Source organism: Oncorhynchus keta, unplaced genomic scaffold (assembly GCF_023373465.1).
Source record: "Oncorhynchus keta strain PuntledgeMale-10-30-2019 unplaced genomic scaffold, Oket_V2 Un_contig_1888_pilon_pilon, whole genome shotgun sequence".
NCBI classification, from domain to species: Eukaryota; Metazoa; Chordata; class Actinopteri; order Salmoniformes; family Salmonidae; genus Oncorhynchus; species Oncorhynchus keta.
In genome coordinates, this window is record NW_026281161.1 from 118,618 (window position 1) to 138,346 (window position 19,729).

General features: G+C 46.8%; 1 protein-coding gene across 1 annotated transcript in view; it reads left to right on the forward strand.

Moving 5' to 3' along the window:
* prss12 (serine protease 12) overlaps positions 1–19,729 on the forward strand; it is a 107,342-nt gene that overhangs the window by 69,944 nt on the left and 17,669 nt on the right. The window contains exon 14 of the mRNA XM_052504225.1: positions 13,167–13,453. Coding sequence (XP_052360185.1) covers positions 13,167–13,453 — 287 coding nt within the window. The remainder of the gene's footprint in view (positions 1–13,166; positions 13,454–19,729) is intronic.

Below are 19,729 nucleotides of genomic sequence, written 5' to 3' on the forward strand. Positions count from 1 at the left end.
AGTTGTCTCACTCACTGCTTTAAGAGGTAACTCACCTCACTGCTTTAAAGGTAACTCACCTCACTGCTTTAAGAGGTAACTCACCTCACTGCTTTAAGAGGTAACTCACCTCACTGCTTTAAGAGGTAACTCACCTCACTGCTTTAAGAGGTAACTCACCTCACTGCTTTAAGAGGTAACTCACCTCACTGCTTTAAGAGGTAACTCACCTCACTGCTTTAAGAGGTAACTCACCTCACTGCTTTAAGAGGTAACTCACACTCTTTACAGTTTGTGTAGAACTTCTCACTGCTTTAAGAGGTAACTCACCTCACTGCTTTAAGAGGTAACTCACCTCACTGCTTTAAGAGGTAACTCACCTCACTGCTTTAAGAGGTAACTCACCTCACTGCTTTAAGAGGTAACTCACCTCACTGCTTTAAGAGGTAACTCACCTCACTGCTTTAAGAGGTAACTCACCTCACTGCTTTAAGAGGTAACTCACCTCACTGCTTTAAGAGGTAACTCAGCTCACTGCTTTAAGAGGTAACTCACCTCACCTCACTGCTTTAAGAGGTAACTCACCTCAGCTCACTGCTTTAAGAGGTAACTCACCTCACTGCTTTAAGAGGTAACTCACCTCACTGCTTTAAGAGGTAACTCACTCAAACTCACCTCACTGCTTTAAGAGGTAAAGCTCCTGCTTTAAGAGGTAACTCACCTCACTGCTTTAAGAGGTAACTCACCTCACTGCTTTAAGAGGTAACTCACTGCTTTAAGAGGTAACTCAGCTCACTTTAAGAGGTAACCTCACCTCACTGCTTTAAGAGGTAACTCATGTAAACAACCTCACTGCTTTAAGAGGTAACTCAGCTCACTGCTTTAAGAGGTAACTGGATTCACTGCTTTAAGAGGTAACTCAGTTCACTGCTTTAAGAGGTAACTCACCTCACTGCTTTAAGAGGTAACTCACCTCACTGCTTTAAGAGGTAACTCACCTCACTGCTCACTGCTTTAAGAGGTAACTCACCTCACTGCTTTAAGAGGTAACTCACCTCACTGCTTTAAGAGGTAACCACCTCACTGCTTTAAGAGGTAAACTCACCTCACTGCTTTAAGAGGTAACTCACCTCACTGCTTTAAGAGGTAACTCAGCTCACTGCTTTAAGAGGTAACTCACCTCACTGCTTTAAGAGGTAACTCACCTCACTGCTTTAAGAGGTAACTCACCTCACTGCTTTAAGAGGTAACTCACTCACTGCTTTAAGAGGTAACTCACCTCACTGCTTTAAGAGGTAAACTCCTGCTTTAAGAGGTAACTCACCTCACTGCTTTAAGAGGTAACTCACCTCACTGCTTTAAGAGGTAACTCACCACTGCTTTAAGAGGTAACTCACCTCACTGCTTTAAGAGGTAACTCACCTCACTGCTTTAAGAGGTAAAACCTCACTGCTTTAAGAGGTAACTCCTCACTGCTTTAAGAGGTAACTCACCTCACTGCTTTAAGAGGTAACTCACCTCACTGCTTTAAGAGGTAACTCACCTCACTGCTTTAAGAGGTAAAGCTCACTGCTTTAAGAGGTAACTCACCTCCAGTTTAAGAGGTAACACCTCACTGCTTTAAGAGGTAACTCACCTCACTGCTTTAAGAGGTAACTCACCTCACTGCTTTAAGAGGTAACTCACCCTCACTGCTTTTTAAGAGGTTCTCACCTCTCACCTCACTCAGGTTCACCTCACTGCTTTTAACTCACCTCACTGCTTTAAGTAACTCACCTCATGCTTTAACTGGTTCACCTGCTCACTGCTTTAAGAGGTAAACCTCACTGCTTTAAGACCCACTCCCTGCTTTAAAAACTCACTCACTGCTTTAAGAGGTAACTCACCTCCTTTAAGAGGTAAACTCAGTTCTCACTGCTTTAAGAGGTAACTCACCTCACTGCTTTAAGAGGTAACTCACAGCTCACTGCTTTAAGAGGTAACTCCTCACTGCTCACTTTAAGAGGTAACTCACCTCACTGCTTTAAGAGGTAACTCAGCTCACTGCTTTAAGAGGTAACTCACCTCACTGCTTTAAGAGGTAAACTCAGTTCACTGCTTTAAGAGGTAACTCACCTCACTGCTTTAAGAGGTAACTCACCTCACTGCTTTAAGAGGTAACTCACCTCACTGCTTTAAGAGGTAACTCACCTCACTGCTTTAAGAGGTAACTCACCTCACTTCTTTAAGAGGTAACTCACCTCACTGCTTTACAGAGGTAACTCAGCTCACTGCTTTAAGAGGTAACTCACCTCACTGCTTTAAGAGGTAACTCACTCACTGCTTTAAGAGGTAACTCAGCTCACTGCTAAGAGGTAACTCACCTCACTGCTTTAAGAGGTAACTCACCTCACTGCTTTAGAGGTAAACCTCAGGCTCACTGCTTTAAGAGGTAACTCACCTCACTGCTTTAAGAGTAACTCACTCACTGCTTTAAGAGGTAACTCACCTCACTGCTTTAAGAGGTAACTCACCTCACTGCTTTAAGAGGTAACTCACCACTGCTTTAAGAGGTAACTCAGGTTCTGATATTCCCTCACTGCTTTAAGAGGTAACTCACCTCACTGCTTTAAGAGGTAACTCACCTCACTGCTTTAAGAGGTAACTCACCTCACTGCTTTAAGAGGTAACTCAGCTCACTGCTTTAAGAGGTAACTTCCTCACCTCACTGCTTTAAGAGGTAACTTCTCACTGTTTTAGAGGACTCACTGCAGATACTCACTGGTTTAAGTTGTAACTCAGCTCACTGCTTTAAGAGGTTCTACACTTCACTGCTTTAAGAGGTAACTCACCTCACTGCTTTAAGAGGTAACTCAGCTCACTCACTGCTTTAAGAGGTAACTCACCTCACTGCTTTGACTGAGAGGTAACTCAGCTCACTGCTTTAGAGGTAACTCAGCTCACTGCTTTAAGAGGTAACTCAGTTGACTGATCAGGTTCTGATATTCCCTGGTTCTACAGTTGACTGATCAGGTTTAAGATATTCCCTGGTTCTACAGTTGACTGATCACTGGTTCTGATATTCCCTGGTTCTACAGTTGACTGATCACTGGTTTGATATTCCCTGGTTCTACAGTTGACTGATCAGGTTCAGATATTCCCTGGTTCTACAGTTGACTGATCATGTTCTGATATTCCCTGGTTCTACAGTTGACTGATCAGGTTCTGATATTCCCTGGTTCTACAGTTGACTGATCAGGTTCAGATATTCCCTGGTTCTACAGTTGACTGATCAGGTTCTGATATTCCCTGGTTCTACAGTTGACTGATCAGGTTCAGATATTCCCTGGTTCTACAGTTGACTGATCATGTTCTGATATTCCCTGGTTCTACAGTTGACTGATCAGGTTCAGATATTCCCTGGTTCTACAGTTGACTGATCAGGTTCTGATATTCCCTGGTTCTACAGTTGACTGATCAGGTTCTGATATTCCCTGGTTCTACAGATATCAGGTTCCCTGGTTCTACAGTTGACTGATCATGGTTCTGATATTCCCTGGTTCTACAGTTGACTGATCAGGTTCTGATATTCACCCTGGTTCTACAGTTGACTGATCAGGTTCTGATATTCCCTGGTTCTACAGTTGACTGATCAGGTGATATTCCCTGGTTCTACAGTTGACTGATCAGGTTCAGATATTCCCTGGTTCTACAGTTGACTGATCAGGTTCTGATATTCCTGGTTCTACAGTTGACTGATCAGGTTCAGATATTCCCTGGTTCTACAGTTGACTGATCAGGTTCAGATATTCCCTGGTTCTACAGTTGACTGATCAGGTTAAGATATTCCCTGATTCTACAGTTGACTGATCAGGTTCAGATATTCCCTGGTTCTACAGTTGACTGATCAGGTTCTGATATTCCCTGGTTCTACAGTTGACTGATCAGGTTCTGATATTCCCTCACTGATCAGGTTCTGATATTCCCTGGTTCTACAGTTGACTGATCAGGTTTAAGATATTCCCTGGTTCTACAGTTGACTGATCAGGTTCTGATATTCCCTGGTTCTACAGTTGACTGATCAGGTTCTGATATTCCCTGGTTCTACAGTTGACTGATCAGGTTCTGATATTCCCTGGTTCTACAGTTGACTGATCAGGTTCTGATATTCCCTGGTTCTACAGTTGACTGATCAGGTTCTGATATTCCCTGGTTCTACAGTTGACTGATCAGGTTCTGATATTCCCTGGTTCTACAGTTGACTGATCAGGTTCTGATATTCCCTGGTTCTACAGTTGACTGATCAGGTTCTGATATTCCCTGGTTCTACAGTTGACTGATCAGGTTCTGATATTCCCTGGTTCTACAGTTGACTGATCAGGTTCTGATATTCCCTGGTTCTACAGTTGACTGATCAGGTTCTGATATTCCCTGGTTCTACAGTTGACTGATCAGGTTCTGATATTCCCTGGTTCTACAGTTGACTGATCAGGTTCTGATATTCCCTGGTTCTACAGTTGACTGATCAGGTTCTGATATTCCCTGGTTCTACAGTTGACTGATCAGGTTCTGATATTCCCTGGTTCTACAGTTGACTGATCAGGTTCTGATATTCCCTGGTTCTACAGTTGACTGATCAGGTTCTGATATTCCCTGGTTCTACAGTTGACTGATCAGGTTCAGATATTCCCTGGTTCTACAGTTGACTGATCAGGTTCTGATATTCCCTGGTTCTACAGTTGACTGATCAGGTTCTGATATTCCCTGGTTCTACAGTTGACTGATCAGGTTCAGATATTCCCTGGTTCTACAGTTGACTGATCAGGTTCTGATATTCCCTGGTTCTACAGTTGACTGATCAGGTTCTGATATTCCCTGGTTCTACAGTTGACTGATCAGGTTCTGATATTCCCTGGTTCTACAGTTGACTGATCAGGTTCTGATATTCCCTGGTTCTACAGTTGACTGATCAGGTTCTGATATTCCCTGGTTCTACAGTTGACTGATCAGGTTCTGATATTCCCTGGTTCTACAGTTGACTGATCAGGTTCTGATATTCCCTGGTTCTACAGTTGACTGATCAGGTTCTGATATTCCCTGGTTCTACAGTTGACTGATCAGGTTCTGATATTCCCTGGTTCTACAGTTGACTGATCAGGTTCTGATATTCCCTGGTTCTACAGTTGACTGATCAGGTTCTGATATTCCCTGGTTCTACAGTTGACTGATCAGGTTCTGATATTCCCTGGTTCTACAGTTGACTGATCAGGTTCTGATATTCCCTGGTTCTACAGTTGACTGATCAGGTTCTGATATTCCCTGGTTCTACAGTTGACTGATCAGGTTCTGATATTCCCTGGTTCTACAGTTGACTGATCAGGTTCTGATATTCCCTGGTTCTACAGTTGACTGATCAGGTTCTGATATTCCCTGGTTCTACAGTTGACTGATCAGGTTCTGATATTCCCTGGTTCTACAGTTGACTGATCAGGTTCTGATATTCCCTGGTTCTACAGTTGACTGATCAGGTTCTGATATTCCCTGGTTCTACAGTTGACTGATCAGGTTCTGATATTCCCTGGTTCTACAGTTGACTGATCAGGTTCTGATATTCCCTGGTTCTACAGTTGACTGATCAGGTTCTGATATTCCCTGGTTCTACAGTTGACTGATCAGGCTCAGATGAAAGTTAAAGGAGCAATCTGGGACTGGGACATCCATCTTTGGACATTTTAAAAGGGACAGGATTGTTTTTTGCGAATCCCAGATTGTCCGTTTAAACCCAGTGCAGTTTTAGCCTTTTAGCAGGCCGTTATATCTCTGCAGGTCGACACTCACAGTCTAAATGGGGGACTTCCGAATTTCAGGTGTCACCTTTCAATACTGCTGTAATAGAGATGGCATTCACACACACACACACACACGCACGCACGCACGCACGCACGCACGCACACACACACACACACACACACACACACACACACACACACACACACACACACACACACACACAGATGTAGACGCAGGAATATGGACATGATGTCGTCACTCCTGAAGATACAACAGGTCAATGAACCACCGATCTGGAGAACAACGAGACATTCAGATCGGAAAGCAAACGTTCCAGAGTAGGAGGGACTGTGTCCTGTTAAATGTGTCCTGCTGTGGTACTGACGGTCTGTCACCCAGAGTAGGAGGGACTGTGTCCTGTTAAATGTGTCCTGCTGTGGTACTGACGGTCTGTCACCCAGAGTAGGAGGGACTGTGTCCTGCTGTGGTACTGACGGTCTGTCACCCAGAGTAGGAGGGACTGTGTCCTGCTGTGGTACTGACGGTCTGTCACCCAGAGTAGGAGGGACTGTGTCCTGCTGTGGTACTGACGGTCTGTCACCCAGAGTAGGAGGGACTGTGTCCTGCTGTGGTACTGACGGTCTGTCACCCAGAGTAGGAGGGACTGTGTCCTGCTGTGGTACTGACGGTCTGTCACCCAGAGTAGGAGGGACTGTGTCCTGCTGTGGTACTGACGGTCTGTCACCCAGAGTAGGAGGGACTGTGTCCTGCTGTGGTACTGACGGTCTGTCACCCAGAGTAGGAGGGACTGTGTCCTGCTGTGGTACTGACGGTCTGTCACCCAGAGTAGGAGGGACTGTGTCCTGCTGTGGTACTGACGGTCTGTCACCCAGAGTAGGAGGGACTGTGTCCTGCTGTGGTACTGACGGTCTGTCACCCAGAGTAGGAGGGACTGTGTCCTGCTGTGGTACTGACGGTCTGTCACCCAGAGTAGGAGGGACTGTGTCCTGCTGTGGTACTGACGGTCTGTCACCCAGAGTAGGAGGGACTGTGTCCTGCTGTGGTACTGACGGTCTGTCACCCAGAGTAGGAGGGACTGTGTCCTGCTGTGGTACTGACGGTCTGTCACCCAGAGTAGGAGGGACTGTGTCCTGCTGTGGTACTGACGGTCTGTCACCCAGAGTAGGAGGGACTGTGTCCTGTTAAATGTGTCCTGCTGTGGTACTGACGGTCTGTCACCCAGAGTAGGAGGGACTGTGTCCTGCTGTGGTACTGACGGTCTGTCACCCAGAGTAGGAGGGACTGTGTCCTGCTGTGGTACTGACGGTCTGTCACCCAGAGTAGGAGGGACTGTGTCCTGCTGTGGTACTGACGGTCTGTCACCCAGAGTAGGAGGGACTGTGTCCTGCTGTGGTACTGACGGTCTGTCACCCAGAGTAGGAGGGACTGTGTCCTGCTGTGGTACTGACGGTCTGTCACCCAGAGTAGGAGGGACTGTGTCCTGTTAAATGTGTCCTGCTGGTACTGACGGTCTGTCACCCAGAGTAGGAGGGACTGTGTCCTGCTGTGGTACTGACGGTCTGTCACCCAGAGTAGGAGGGACTGTGTCCTGCTGTGGTACTGACGGTCTGTCACCCAGAGTAGGAGGGACTGTGTCCTGCTGTGGTACTGACGGTCTGTCACCCAGAGTAGGAGGGACTGTGTCCTGCTGTGGTACTGACGGTCTGTCACCTGACGGTCTGTCACCCAGAGTAGGAGGGACTGTGTCCTGCTGTGGTACTGACGGTCTGTCACCCAGAGTAGGAGGGACTGTGTCCTGCTGTGGTACTGACGGTCTGTCACCCAGAGTAGGAGGGACTGTGTCCTGCTGTGGTACTGACGGTCTGTCACCCAGAGTAGGAGGGACTGTGTCCTGCTGTGGTACTGACGGTCTGTCACCCAGAGTAGGAGGGACTGTGTCCTGCTGTGGTACTGACGGTCTGTCACCCAGAGTAGGAGGGACTGTGTCCTGCTGTGGTACTGACGGTCTGTCACCCAGAGTAGGAGGGACTGTGTCCTGCTGTGGTACTGACGGTCTGTCACCCAGAGTAGGAGGGACTGTGTCCTGCTGTGGTACTGACGGTCTGTCACCCAGAGTAGGAGGGACTGTGTCCTGTTAAATGTGTCCTGCTGTGGTACTGACGGTCTGTCACCCAGAGTAGGAGGGACTGTGTCCTGTTAAATGTGTCCAGAGTAGGAGGGACTGTGTCCTGCTGTGGTACTGACGGTCTGTCACCCAGAGTAGGAGGGACTGTGTCCTGTTGTGGTACTGACGGTCTGTCACCCAGAGTAGGAGGGACTGTGTCCTGCTGTGGTACTGACGGTCTGTCACCCAGAGTAGGAGGGACTGTGTCCTGCTGTGGTACTGACGGTCTGTCACCCAGAGTAGGAGGGACTGTGTCCTGCTGTGGTACTGACGGTCTGTCACCCAGAGTAGGAGGGACTGTGTCCTGCTGTGGTACTGACGGTCTGTCACCCAGAGTAGGAGGGACTGTGTCCTGCTGTGGTACTGACGTCTGTCTGTCACTGTGTCCTGTAGGTGGTACTGACGGTCTGTCACCCACTGTGTCCTGCTGTGGTACTGACGGTCTGTCACCCAGAGTAGGAGAGTAGGAGGGACTGTGTCCTGCTGTGGTACTGACGGTCTGTCACCCAGAGTAGGAGGGACTGTGTCCTGCTGTGGTACTGACGGTCTGTCACCCAGAGTAGGAGGGACTGTGTCCTGCTGTGGTACTGACGGTCTGTCACCCAGAGTAGGAGGGACTGTGTCCTGCTGTGGTACTGACGGTCTGTCACCCAGAGTAGGAGGGACTGTGTCCTGCTGTGGTACTGACGGTCTGTCACCCAGAGTAGGAGGGACTGTGTCCTGCTGTGGTACTGACGGTCTGTCACCCAGAGTAGGAGGGACTGTGTCCTGCTGTGGTACTGACGGTCTGTCACCCAGAGTAGGAGGGACTGTGTCCTGCTGTGGTACTGACGGTCTGTCACCCAGAGTAGGAGGGACTGTGTCCTGCTGTGGTACTGACGGTCTGTCACCCAGACTGTGGAGGGACTGTGTCCTGCTGTGGTACTGACGGTCTGTCACCCAGAGTAGGAGGGACTGTGTCCTGCTGTGGTACTGACGGTCTGTCACCCAGAGTAGGACTGTGGGGACTGTGTCCTGTTAAATGTGTCCTGCTGTGGTACTGACGGTCTGTCACCCAGGTAGGAGGGTCCTGTGTCCTCACCCAGAGTAGGAGGGCTGTGGTACTGACGGTCTGTCACCCAGAGTAGGAGGGACTGTGTCCTGCTGTGGTACTGACGGTCTGTCACCCAGAGTAGGAGGGACTGTGTCCTGCTGTGGTACTGACGGTCTGTCACCCAGAGTAGGAGGGACTGTGTCCTGCTGTGGTACTGACGGTCTGTCACCCAGAGTAGGAGGGACTGTGTCCTGCTGTGGTACTGACGGTCTGTCACCCAGAGTAGGAGGGACTGTGTCCTGCTGTGGTACTGACGGTCTGTCACCCAGAGTAGGAGGGACTGTGTCCTGCTGTGGTACTGACGGTCTGTCACCCAGAGTAGGAGGGACTACTGTGGTACTGACGGTCTGTCACTCCCAGAGTAGGAGGGACTGTGTCCTGCTGTGGTACTGACGGTCTGTCACCCAGAGTAGGAGGGACTGTGTCCTGCTGTGGTACTGACGGTCTGTCACCCAGAGTAGGAGGGACTGTGTCCTGCTGTGGTACTGACGGTCTGTCACCCAGAGTAGGAGGGACTGTGTCCTGCTGTGGTACTGACGGTCTGTCACCCAGAGTAGGAGGGACTGTGTCCTGCTGTGGTACTGACGGTCTGTCACCCAGAGTAGGGGGGACTGTGTCCTGCTGTGGTACTGACGGTCTGTCACCCAGAGTAGGGGGGACTGTGTCCTGCTGTGGAATGATCCCTGTGTCTGTGTGAACTCTATCTGATTCCCGGGGAGTTCTGTTTCCGGAAGAGGAGGAGACGGGGTTTGGCAGTTCTGCCCTCTCCTCTCTTCTCCTCTCGGAGAGGAGGGAGAAGTTCACCAGAGAGGAGAGGAGAGGTGTTTTTGTAAGAGGAGAGGAGACATCTCTCTCATCTCCCTTCTCTTCTCCCCTCTCCTCTTCTCCTCCTCTCCTCTCTTCTATCCTAACACTCTTCTCCAGAGGAGAGGAGAGGAGAGGATCTCCTTCTCTTCTCTCTCTCTCATGAGAGGAGAGGAGAGGAGAGGAGGAGAGACCTCCTCTCACTCCCTTCTCTCTCTCCTCCTCTCTCCTCTCTTCTCTCTCATCTCCCTTCTCTTCTCTCTCATCTCCCTTCTCTTCTCTCTCCTCTCCAGAGGAGGAGGAGAGGAGGGAGAGGAGAGGAGAGAGGAGAGGACTCTACTGCACCTCTCCATATTCTCAATCTTTATCATTAACACACTCACCAGAGGAGAGGAGAGGAGAGGAGGAGAGAACATTAACACACTCACCAGAGGAGAGGAGAGGAGAGGAGGAGAGAACATTAACACACTCACCAGAGGAGAGGAGAGGAGAGGAGGAGAGAACATTAACACACTCACCAGAGGAGAGGAGAGGAGAGGAGGAGAGAACATTAACACACTCACCAGAGGAGAGGAGAGGAGAGGAGGAGAGAACATTAACACACTCACCAGAGGAGAGGAACATTAACACACTCACCAGAGAGACAGAGGAGGAGGAGAGAACATTAACACACTCACCAGAGGAGAGGAGAGGAGAGGGAGGAGAGAACATTGACACACTCACCAGAGGAGAGGAGAGGAGAGGAGGAGAGAAGAGAACACACTCACCAGAGGAGAGGAGGAGAGAGGAGGAGAGGATTAACACACTCACCAGAGGAGAGAGAGGAGGAGAGGAGAGAGAGAACATTAACACACTCAAGACAGAGGAGAGGAGAGGAGAGGAGGAGAGATTAACACACTCACCAGAGGAGAGAGAGAGAGGAGGAGAGAACATTAACACACTCACCAGAGGAGAGGAGAGAGAGAGGAGGAGAGAGAGAGAAGATGAGAGGAGTAGAGAGAGGAGAGGAGAGGAGAGGAGGAGAGAACATTAACACACTCACCAGGACAGGAGGAGAGGACATGAGAGGAGGAGAGAAGAGGAGAGGAGGAGAGGAGATGAGGAGAGGAGAGAAGATGAGAGGAGTAGAGGAGAGGACAGGAGGAAAGGACATGAGAGGAGGAGAGAAGAGGAGAGGAGGAGATGAGGAGAGGAGAGAAGATGAGAGGAGTAGAGGAGAGGACAGGAGGAAAGGACATGAGAGGAGGAGAGAAGAGGAGAGGAGGAGATGAGGAGAGGAGAGAAGATGAGAGGAGTAGAGGAGAGGACAGGAGGAGAGGAGATGAGGAGAGGAGGAGAGGAGATGAGATGAGAGGAGGAGAGAAGAGGACAGGAGGAGAGGAGAGGAGGAGAGGAGAGGAGAGAAGAAGAGGAGATGAGAGGAGGAGAGGAGAGGACAGGAGGAGAGGAGAGGAGATGAGGAGATGAGAGGAGGAGAGGAGATGAGAGAAGAGGAAAGGAGGAGAGGAGATGAGATGAGAGGAGAGGAGAGGAGAGGAGAGGAGAGGAGAGGAGAGGAGAGGGAAGAGGAGAGAGAGGGAGGAGCAGATAGTAAGATTGTGTATGAGTTGATAGATGGACTGTAGATCCTGTAATGTCAGAGACATGGAGCTATGTCCTCCTAGCGTGTGGTGGGTAGTGTGTGGTGGGTAGCATGTAGCGTGTGATGGATAGCATGTAGCGTGTGCTCTCCTGGAAACAGAGAACAGAGAACACTGGTAGTTACTGTCTCCAGGTACATTCAGATACTCTGATAGAGAGACAGGAAACAGGAAACAGAGAACAGTGGTAGTTACTGTCTCTACGTACATTCAGACACTCTGATAGAGAGACAGGAAACAGGAAACAGTGGTAGTTACTGTCTCCAGGTACATTCAGACACTCTGATAGAGAGACAGGAAACAGAGAACAGTGGTAGTTACTGTCTCTACGTACATTCAGACACTCTGATAGAGAGACAGGAAACAGGAAACAGTGGTAGTTACTGTCTCCAGGTACATTCAGACACTCTGATAGAGAGACAGGAAACAGGAAACAGAGAACAGTGGTAGTTACTGTCTCCAGGTACATTCAGATACTCTGATAGAGAGACAGGAAACAGGAAACAGTGGTAGTTACTGTCTCCAGGTACATTCAGACACTCTGATAGAGAGACAGGAAACAGGAAACAGAGAACAGTGGTAGTTACTGTCTCCAGGTACATTCAGACACTCTGATAGAGAGACAGGAAACAGGAAACAGGAAACAGTGGTAGTTACTGTCTCCAGGTACATTCAGATACTCTGATAGAGAGACAGGAAACAGGAAACAGGAAACAGTGGTAGTTACTGTCTCCAGGTACATTCAGACACTCTGATAGAGAGACAGGAAACAGGAAACAGGAAACAGTGGTAGTTACTGTCTCCAGGTACATTCAGATACTCTGATAGAGAGACAGGAAACAGGAAACAGGAAACAGAGAATAGTGGTAGTTACTGTCTCCAGGTACATTCAGACACTCTGATAGAGAGACAGGAAACAGGAAACAGGAAACCGAGAATAGTGGCAGTTACTGTCTCCAGGTACATTCAGACACTCTGATAGAGAGACAGGAAACAGGAAACAGGAAACAGTGGTAGTTACTGTCTCCAGGTACATTCAGACACTCTGATAGAGAGACAGGAAACAGGAAACAGTGGTAGTTACTGTCTCCAGGTACATTCAGACACTCTGATAGAGAGACAGGAAACAGGAAACAGTGGTAGTTACTGTCTCCAGGTACATTCAGACACTCTGATAGAGAGACAGGAAACAGAGAATAGTGGTAGTGACTGTCTCTATTTTACACTCTGATAGAGAGACAGGAAACAGGAAACAGTGGTAGTTACTGTCTCTACGTACATTCAGACACTCTGATAGAGAGACAGGAAACAGGAAACAGTGGTAGTTACTGTCTCTATTTTACACTCTGATAGAGAGACAGGAAACAGGAAACAGGAAACAGAGAACAGTGGTAGTTACTGTCTCCAGGTACATTCAGATGGTAACAGTACTAGGTGAGGGTTGGGGATTACCATTCTCTGGTTAACTCTCCTCTCTCTCCCCCAGGGATGGTAACAGTACTAGGTGAGGGTTGGGGATTACCATTCTCTGGTTAACTCTCCTCTCTCTCCTCCAGGGATGGTAACAGTACTAGGTGAGGGTTGGGGATTACCATTCTCTGGTTAACTCTCCTCTCTCTCCTCCAGGGATGGTAACAGTACTAGGTGAGGGTTGGGGATTACCATTCTCTGGTTAACTCTCCTCTCTCTCCTCCAGGGATGGTAACAGTACTAAACAGTACAAGGTAAGGGTTGGAGATTACCATTCTCTGGTTCCCGAGGAGTTTGAGGAGGAGTACGCCGTCGATCAGATCGTCCTGCACCCTAGCTACCGTTCCCACAGCAACGACTACGACCTGGCCTTGGTGCGTCTGTCGCCGGGTGTGGCGGGGAAGGGCCGCGGTCGATGTGTGGCGTTCAGTCGGCACGTTCTGCCCGCCTGTCTGCCGCTACGCAAGGAGAGAGTCCTGAAACAGGCTTCCAACTGTCACATCACAGGCTGGGGGACACAGGTGAGGTGGACAGAGAGGGGGGTGATTTAGTGTGGAAGACGAGGGGGGTGTTAGTGGAGAAGACCAGGGGGGTGTTAGTGGGTGATTTAGTGTGGAAGATGAGGGGGGTGTTAGTGGGTGATTTAGTGTGGAAGATGAGGGGGGTGTTAGTGGGTGATTTAGTGGGGAAGACGAGGGGGGTGTTAGTGGGTGATTTAGTGGGGAAGATGAGGGGGGTGTTAGTGGGTGATTTAGTGGGGAAGACCAGGGGGGTGTTAGTGGGTGATTTAGTGTGGAAGATGAAGGGGGTGTTAGTGGGTGATTTAGTGTGGAAGATGAGGGGGGTGTTAGTGGGTGATTTAGTGTGGAAGACCAGGGGGTGTTAATGGGTGATTTAGTGGGGAAGAACAGGGGGGGTTTAGTGGGTGATTTAGTGTGGAAGATGAGGGGGGTGTTAGTGGGTGATTTAGTGGGGAAGACGAGGGGGGTGTTAGTGGGTGATTTAGTGGGGAAGATGAGGGGGGTGTTAGTGGGTGATTTAGTGGGGCAGACCAGGGGGTGTTAGTGGGTGATTTAGTGGGGAAGATGAGGGGGGTGTTAGTGGGTGATTTAGTGGGGAAGATGAGAGGGGTGTTAGTGGGTGATTTAGTGGGGAAGATGAGAGGGGTGTTAGTGGGTGATTTAGTGTGGAAGATGAGGGGGGTGTTAGTGGGTGATTTAGTGGGGAAGATGAGGGGGTGTTAGTGGGTGATTTAGTGGGGAAGATGAGGGGGGTGTTAGTGGGTGATTTAGTGGGGAAGATGAGGGGAGTGTTACTGATTAAAGGCCCAGTGTAATGGTAATCGTCTCTCTGATTAAACAGACTAAAGGCCCAGTGTAATGGTAATCGTCTCTCTGATTAAACAGACTAAAGGCCCAGTGTAATGGTAATCGTCTGATTAAACAGACTAAAGGCCCAGTGTAATGGTAATCGTCTGATTAAACAGACTAAAGGCCCAGTGTAATGGTAATCGTATCTCTGATTAAACAGACTAAAGGCCCAGTGTAATGGTAATCGTCTCTCTGATTAAACAGACTAAAGGCCCAGTGTAATGGTAATCGTCTCTCTGATTAAACAGACTAAAGGCCCAGTGTAATGGTAATCGTCTCTCTGATTAAACAGACTAAAGGCCCAGTGTAATGGTAATCATCTCTCTGATTAAACAGACTAAAGGCCCAGTGTAATGGTAATCATCTCTCTGATTAAACAGACTAAAGGCCCAGTGTAATGGTAATCATCTCTCTGATTAAACAGACTAAAGGCCCAGTGTAATGGTAATCATCTCTCTGATTAAACAGACTAAAGGCCCAGTGTAATGGTAATCTCTGATTAAACAGACTAAAGGCCCTCTCTGATTAAACAGACTAAAGGCCCAGTGTAATGGTAATCGTCTCTCTGATTAAACAGACTAAAGGCCCAGTGTGTAATGGTAATCTCTGATTAAACAGACTAAAGGCCCAGTGTAATGGTAATCGTCAGACTCTGATTAAACAGACTAAAGGCCCAGTGTAATGGTAATCATCTCTCTGATTAAACAGACTAAAGGCCCAGTGTAATGGTAATCGTCTCTCTGATTAAACAGACTAAAGGCCCAGTGTAATGGTAATCGTCTGATTAAACAGACTAAAGGCCCAGTGTAATGGTAATCGTCTCTCTGATTAAACAGACTAAAGGCCCAGTGTAATGGTAATCGTCTCTCTGATTAAACAGACTAAAGGCCCAGTGTAATGGTAATCGTCTGATTAAACAGACTAAAGGCCCAGTGTAATGGTAATCGTCTGATTAAACAGACTAAAGGCCCAGTGTAATGGTAATCGTCTCTCTGATTAAACAGACTAAAGGCCCAGTGTAATGGTAATCGTCTCTCTGATTAAACAGACTAAAGGCCCAGTGTAATGGTAATCGTCTCTCTGATAAACAGACTAAAGGCCCAGTGTAATGGTAATCGTCTCTCTGATTAAACAGACTAAAGGCCCAGTGTAATGGTAATCGTCTCTCTGATTAAACAGACTAAAGGCCCAGTGTAATGGTAATCGTCTCTCTGATTAAACAGACTAAAGGCCCAGTGTAATGGTAATCGTCTCAGTGTAATGGTAATCTGATTAAACAGACTAAAGGCCCAGTGTAATGGTAATCGTCTCTCTGATTAAACAGACTAAAGGCCCAGTGTAATGGTAATCGTCTCTCTGATTAAACAGACTAAAGGCCCAGTGTAATGGTAATCGTCTCTCTGATTAAACAGACTAAAGGCCCAGTGTAATGGTAATCGTCTCTCTGATTAAACAGACTAAAGGCCCAGTGTAATGGTAATCGTCTGATTAAACAGACTAAAGGCCCAGTGTAATGGTAATCGTCTCTCTGATTAAACAGACTAAAGGCCCAGTGTAATGGTAATCGTCTCTCTGATTAAACAGACTAAAGGCCCAGTGTAATGGTAATCATCTCTCTGATTAAACAGACTAAAGGCCCAGTGTAATGGTAATCGTCTCTCTGATTAAACAGACTAAAGGCCCAGTGTAATGGTAATCTGATTCTAAAGGCCCTCTGATTAAACAGACTAAAGGCCCAGTGTAATGGTAATCGTCTCTCTGATTAAACAGACTAAAGGCCCAGTGTAATGGTAATCGTCTCTCTGATTAAACAGACTAAAGGCCCAGTGTAATGGTAATCGTCTCTCTGATTAAACAGACTAAAGGCCCAGTGTAATGGTAATCGTCTCTCTGATTAAACAGACTAAAGGCCCAGTGTAATGGTAATCGTCTCTCTGATTAAACAGACTAAAGGCCCAGTGTAATGGTAATCGTCTCTTTAAACAGACTAAAGGCCCAGTGTAATGGTAATCGTCTCTCTGATTAAACAGACTAAAGGCCCAGTGTAATGGTAATCGTCTCTCTGATTAAACAGACTAAAGGCCCAGTGTAATGGTAATCGTCTCTCTGATTAAACAGACTAAAGGCCCAGTGTAATGGTAATCGTCTCTCTGATTAAACAGACTAAAGGCCCAGTGTAATGGTAATCATCTCTCTGATTAAACAGACTAAAGGCCCAGTGTAATGGTAATCGTCTCTCTGATTAAACAGACTAAAGGCCCAGTGTAATGGTAATCGTCTGATTAAACAGACTAAAGGCCCAGTGTGATTAAACAGACTAAAGGCCCAGTGTAATGGTAATCTCTGATTAAACAGACTAAAGGCCCAGTGTAATGGTAAGTGTAATGGTCATCTCTCTGATTAAACAGACTAAAGGCCCAGTGTAATTGGTAATCGTCTCTCTGATTAAACAGACTAAAGGCCCAGTGTAATGGTAATCGTCTCTCTGATTAAACAGACTAAAGGCCCAGTGTAATGGTAATCGTCTCTCTGATTAAACAGACTAAAGGCCCAGTGTAATGGTAATCGTCTCTCTGATTAAACAGACTAAAGGCCCAGTGTAATGGTAATCGTCTCTCTGATTAAACAGACTAAAGGCCCAGTGTAATGGTAATCATCTCTCTGATTAAACAGACTAAAGGCCCAGTGTAATGGTAATCATCTCTCTGATTAAACAGACTAAAGGCCCAGTGTAATGGTAATCGTCTCTCTGATTAAACAGACTAAAGGCCCAGTGTAATGGTAATCAGTGTCTCTCTGATTAAACAGACTAAAGGCCCAGTGTAATGGTAATCGTCTCTCTGATTAAACAGACTAAAGGCCCAGTGTAATGGTAATCATCTCTCTGATTAATAAAGGCCCAGTGTCTGATTAAACAGACTAAAGGCCCAGTGTAATGGTAATCGTCTCTCTGATTAAACAGACTAAAGGCCCAGTGTAATGGTAATCGTCTGATTAAACAGACTAAAGGCCCAGTGTAATGGTAATCATCTCTCTGATTAAACAGACTAAAGGCCCAGTGTAATGGTAATCGTCTCTCTGATTAAACAGACTAAAGGCCCAGTGTAATGGTAATCGTCTGATTAAACAGACTAAAGGCCCAGTGTAATGGTAATCGTCTCTCTGATTAAACAGACTAAAGGCCCAGTGTAATGGTAATCGTCTCTCTGATTAAACAGACTAAAGGCCCAGTGTAATGGTAATCTCTCTGATTAAACAGACTAAAGGCCCAGTGTAATGGTAATCGTCTCTCTGATTAAACAGACTAAAGGCCCAGTGTAATGGTAATCGTCTGATTAAACAGACTCTGATTAAACAGACTAAAGGCCCAGTGTAATGGTAATCGTCTCTCTGATTAAACAGACTAAAGGCCCAGTGTAATGGTAATCGTCTCTCTGATTAAACAGACTAAAGGCCCAGTGTAATGGTAATCGTCTCTCTGATTAAACAGACTAAAGGCCCAGTGTAATGGTAATCGTCTCTCTGATTAAACAGACTAAAGGCCCAGTGTAATGGTAATCGTCTCTCTGATTAAACAGACTAAAGGCCCAGTGTAATGGTAATCGTCTCTCTGATTAAACAGACTAAAGGCCCAGTGTAATGGTAATCATCTCTCTGATTAAACAGACTAAAGGCCCAGTGTAATGGTAATCGTCTCTCTGATTAAACAGACTAAAGGCCCAGTGTAATGGTAATCGTCTCTCTGATTAAACAGACTAAAGGCCCAGTGTAATGGTAATCGATTAAACAGACTAAAGGCCCAGTCTCTGATTAAACAGACTAAAGGCCCAGTGTAATGGTAATCGTCTCTCTGATTAAACAGACTAAAGGCCCAGTGTAATGGTAATCGTCTCTCTGATTAAACAGACTAAAGGCCCAGTGTGTAATGGATTAATCAGACTCCCTCTGATTAAACAGACTAAAGGCCCAGTGTAATGGTAATCGTCTCTCTGATTAAACAGACTAAAGGCCCAGTGTAATGGTAATCGTCTCTCTGATTAAACAGACTAAAGGCCCAGTGTAATGGTAATCGTCTCTCTGATTAAACAGACTAAAGGCCCAGTGTAATGGTAATCGTCTCTCTGATTAAACAGACTAAAGGCCCAGTGTAATGGTAATCGTCTCTCTGATTAAACAGACTAAAGGCCCAGTGTAATGGTAATCGTCTCTCTGATTAAACAGACTAAAGGCCCAGTGTAATGGTAATCGTCTCTCTGATTAAACAGACTAAAGGCCCAGTGTAATGGTAATCGTCTCTCTGATTAAACAGACTAAAGGCCCAGTGTAATGGTAATCGTCTCTCTGATTAAACAGACTAAAGGCCCAGTGTAATGGTAATCGTCTCTCTGATTAAACAGACTAAAGGCCCAGTGTAATGGTAATCGTCTCTCTGATTAAACAGACTAAAGGCCCAGTGTAATGGTAATCGTCTCTCTGATTAAACAGACTAAAGGCCCAGTGTAATGGTAATCGTCTCTCTGATTAAACAGACTAAAGGCCCAGTGTAATGGTAATCGTCTCTCTGATTAAACAGACTAAAGGCCCAGTGTAATGGTAATCGTCTCTCTGATTAAACAGACTAAAGGCCCAGTGTAATGGTAATCGTCTCTCTCTGATTAAACAGACTAAAGGCCCAGTGTAATGGTAATCGTCTCTCTGATTAAACAGACTAAAGGCCCAGTGTAATGGCCCAGTGTAATGGTAATCGTCTCTCTGATTAAACAGACTAAAGGCCCAGTGTAATGGTAATCGTCTGATTAAACAGACTAAAGGCCCAGTGTAATGGTAATCATCTCTCTGATTAAACAGACTAAAGGCCCAGTGTAATGGTAATCGATTAAACAGACTAAAGGCCCAGTGTAATGGTAATCTCTGATTAAACAGACTAAAGGCCCAGTGTAATGGTAATCGTCTCTCTGATTAAACAGACTAAAGGCCCAGTGTAATGGTAATCGTCTCTCTGATTAAACAGACCAAAGGCCCAGTGTAATGGTAATCGTCTCTCTGATTAAACAGACTAAAGGCCCAGTGTAATGGTAATCGTCTCTCTGATTAAACAGACTAAAGGCCCAGTGTAATGGTAATCATCTCTCTGATTAAACAGACTAAAGGCCCAGTGTAATGGTAATCATCTCTCTGATTAAACAGACTAAAGGCCCAGTGTAATGGTAATCGTCTCTCTGATTAAACAGACTAAAGGCCCAGTGTAATGGTAATCGTCTCTCTGATTAAACAGACTAAAGGCCCAGTGTAATGGTAATCGTAAAGGCCTCTGATTAAACAGACTAAAGGCCCAGTGTAATGGTAATCTGATTAAACTCTCTGAGTTGGTAACTGATTAAACAGACTAAAGGCCCAGTGTAATGGTAATCGTCTCTCT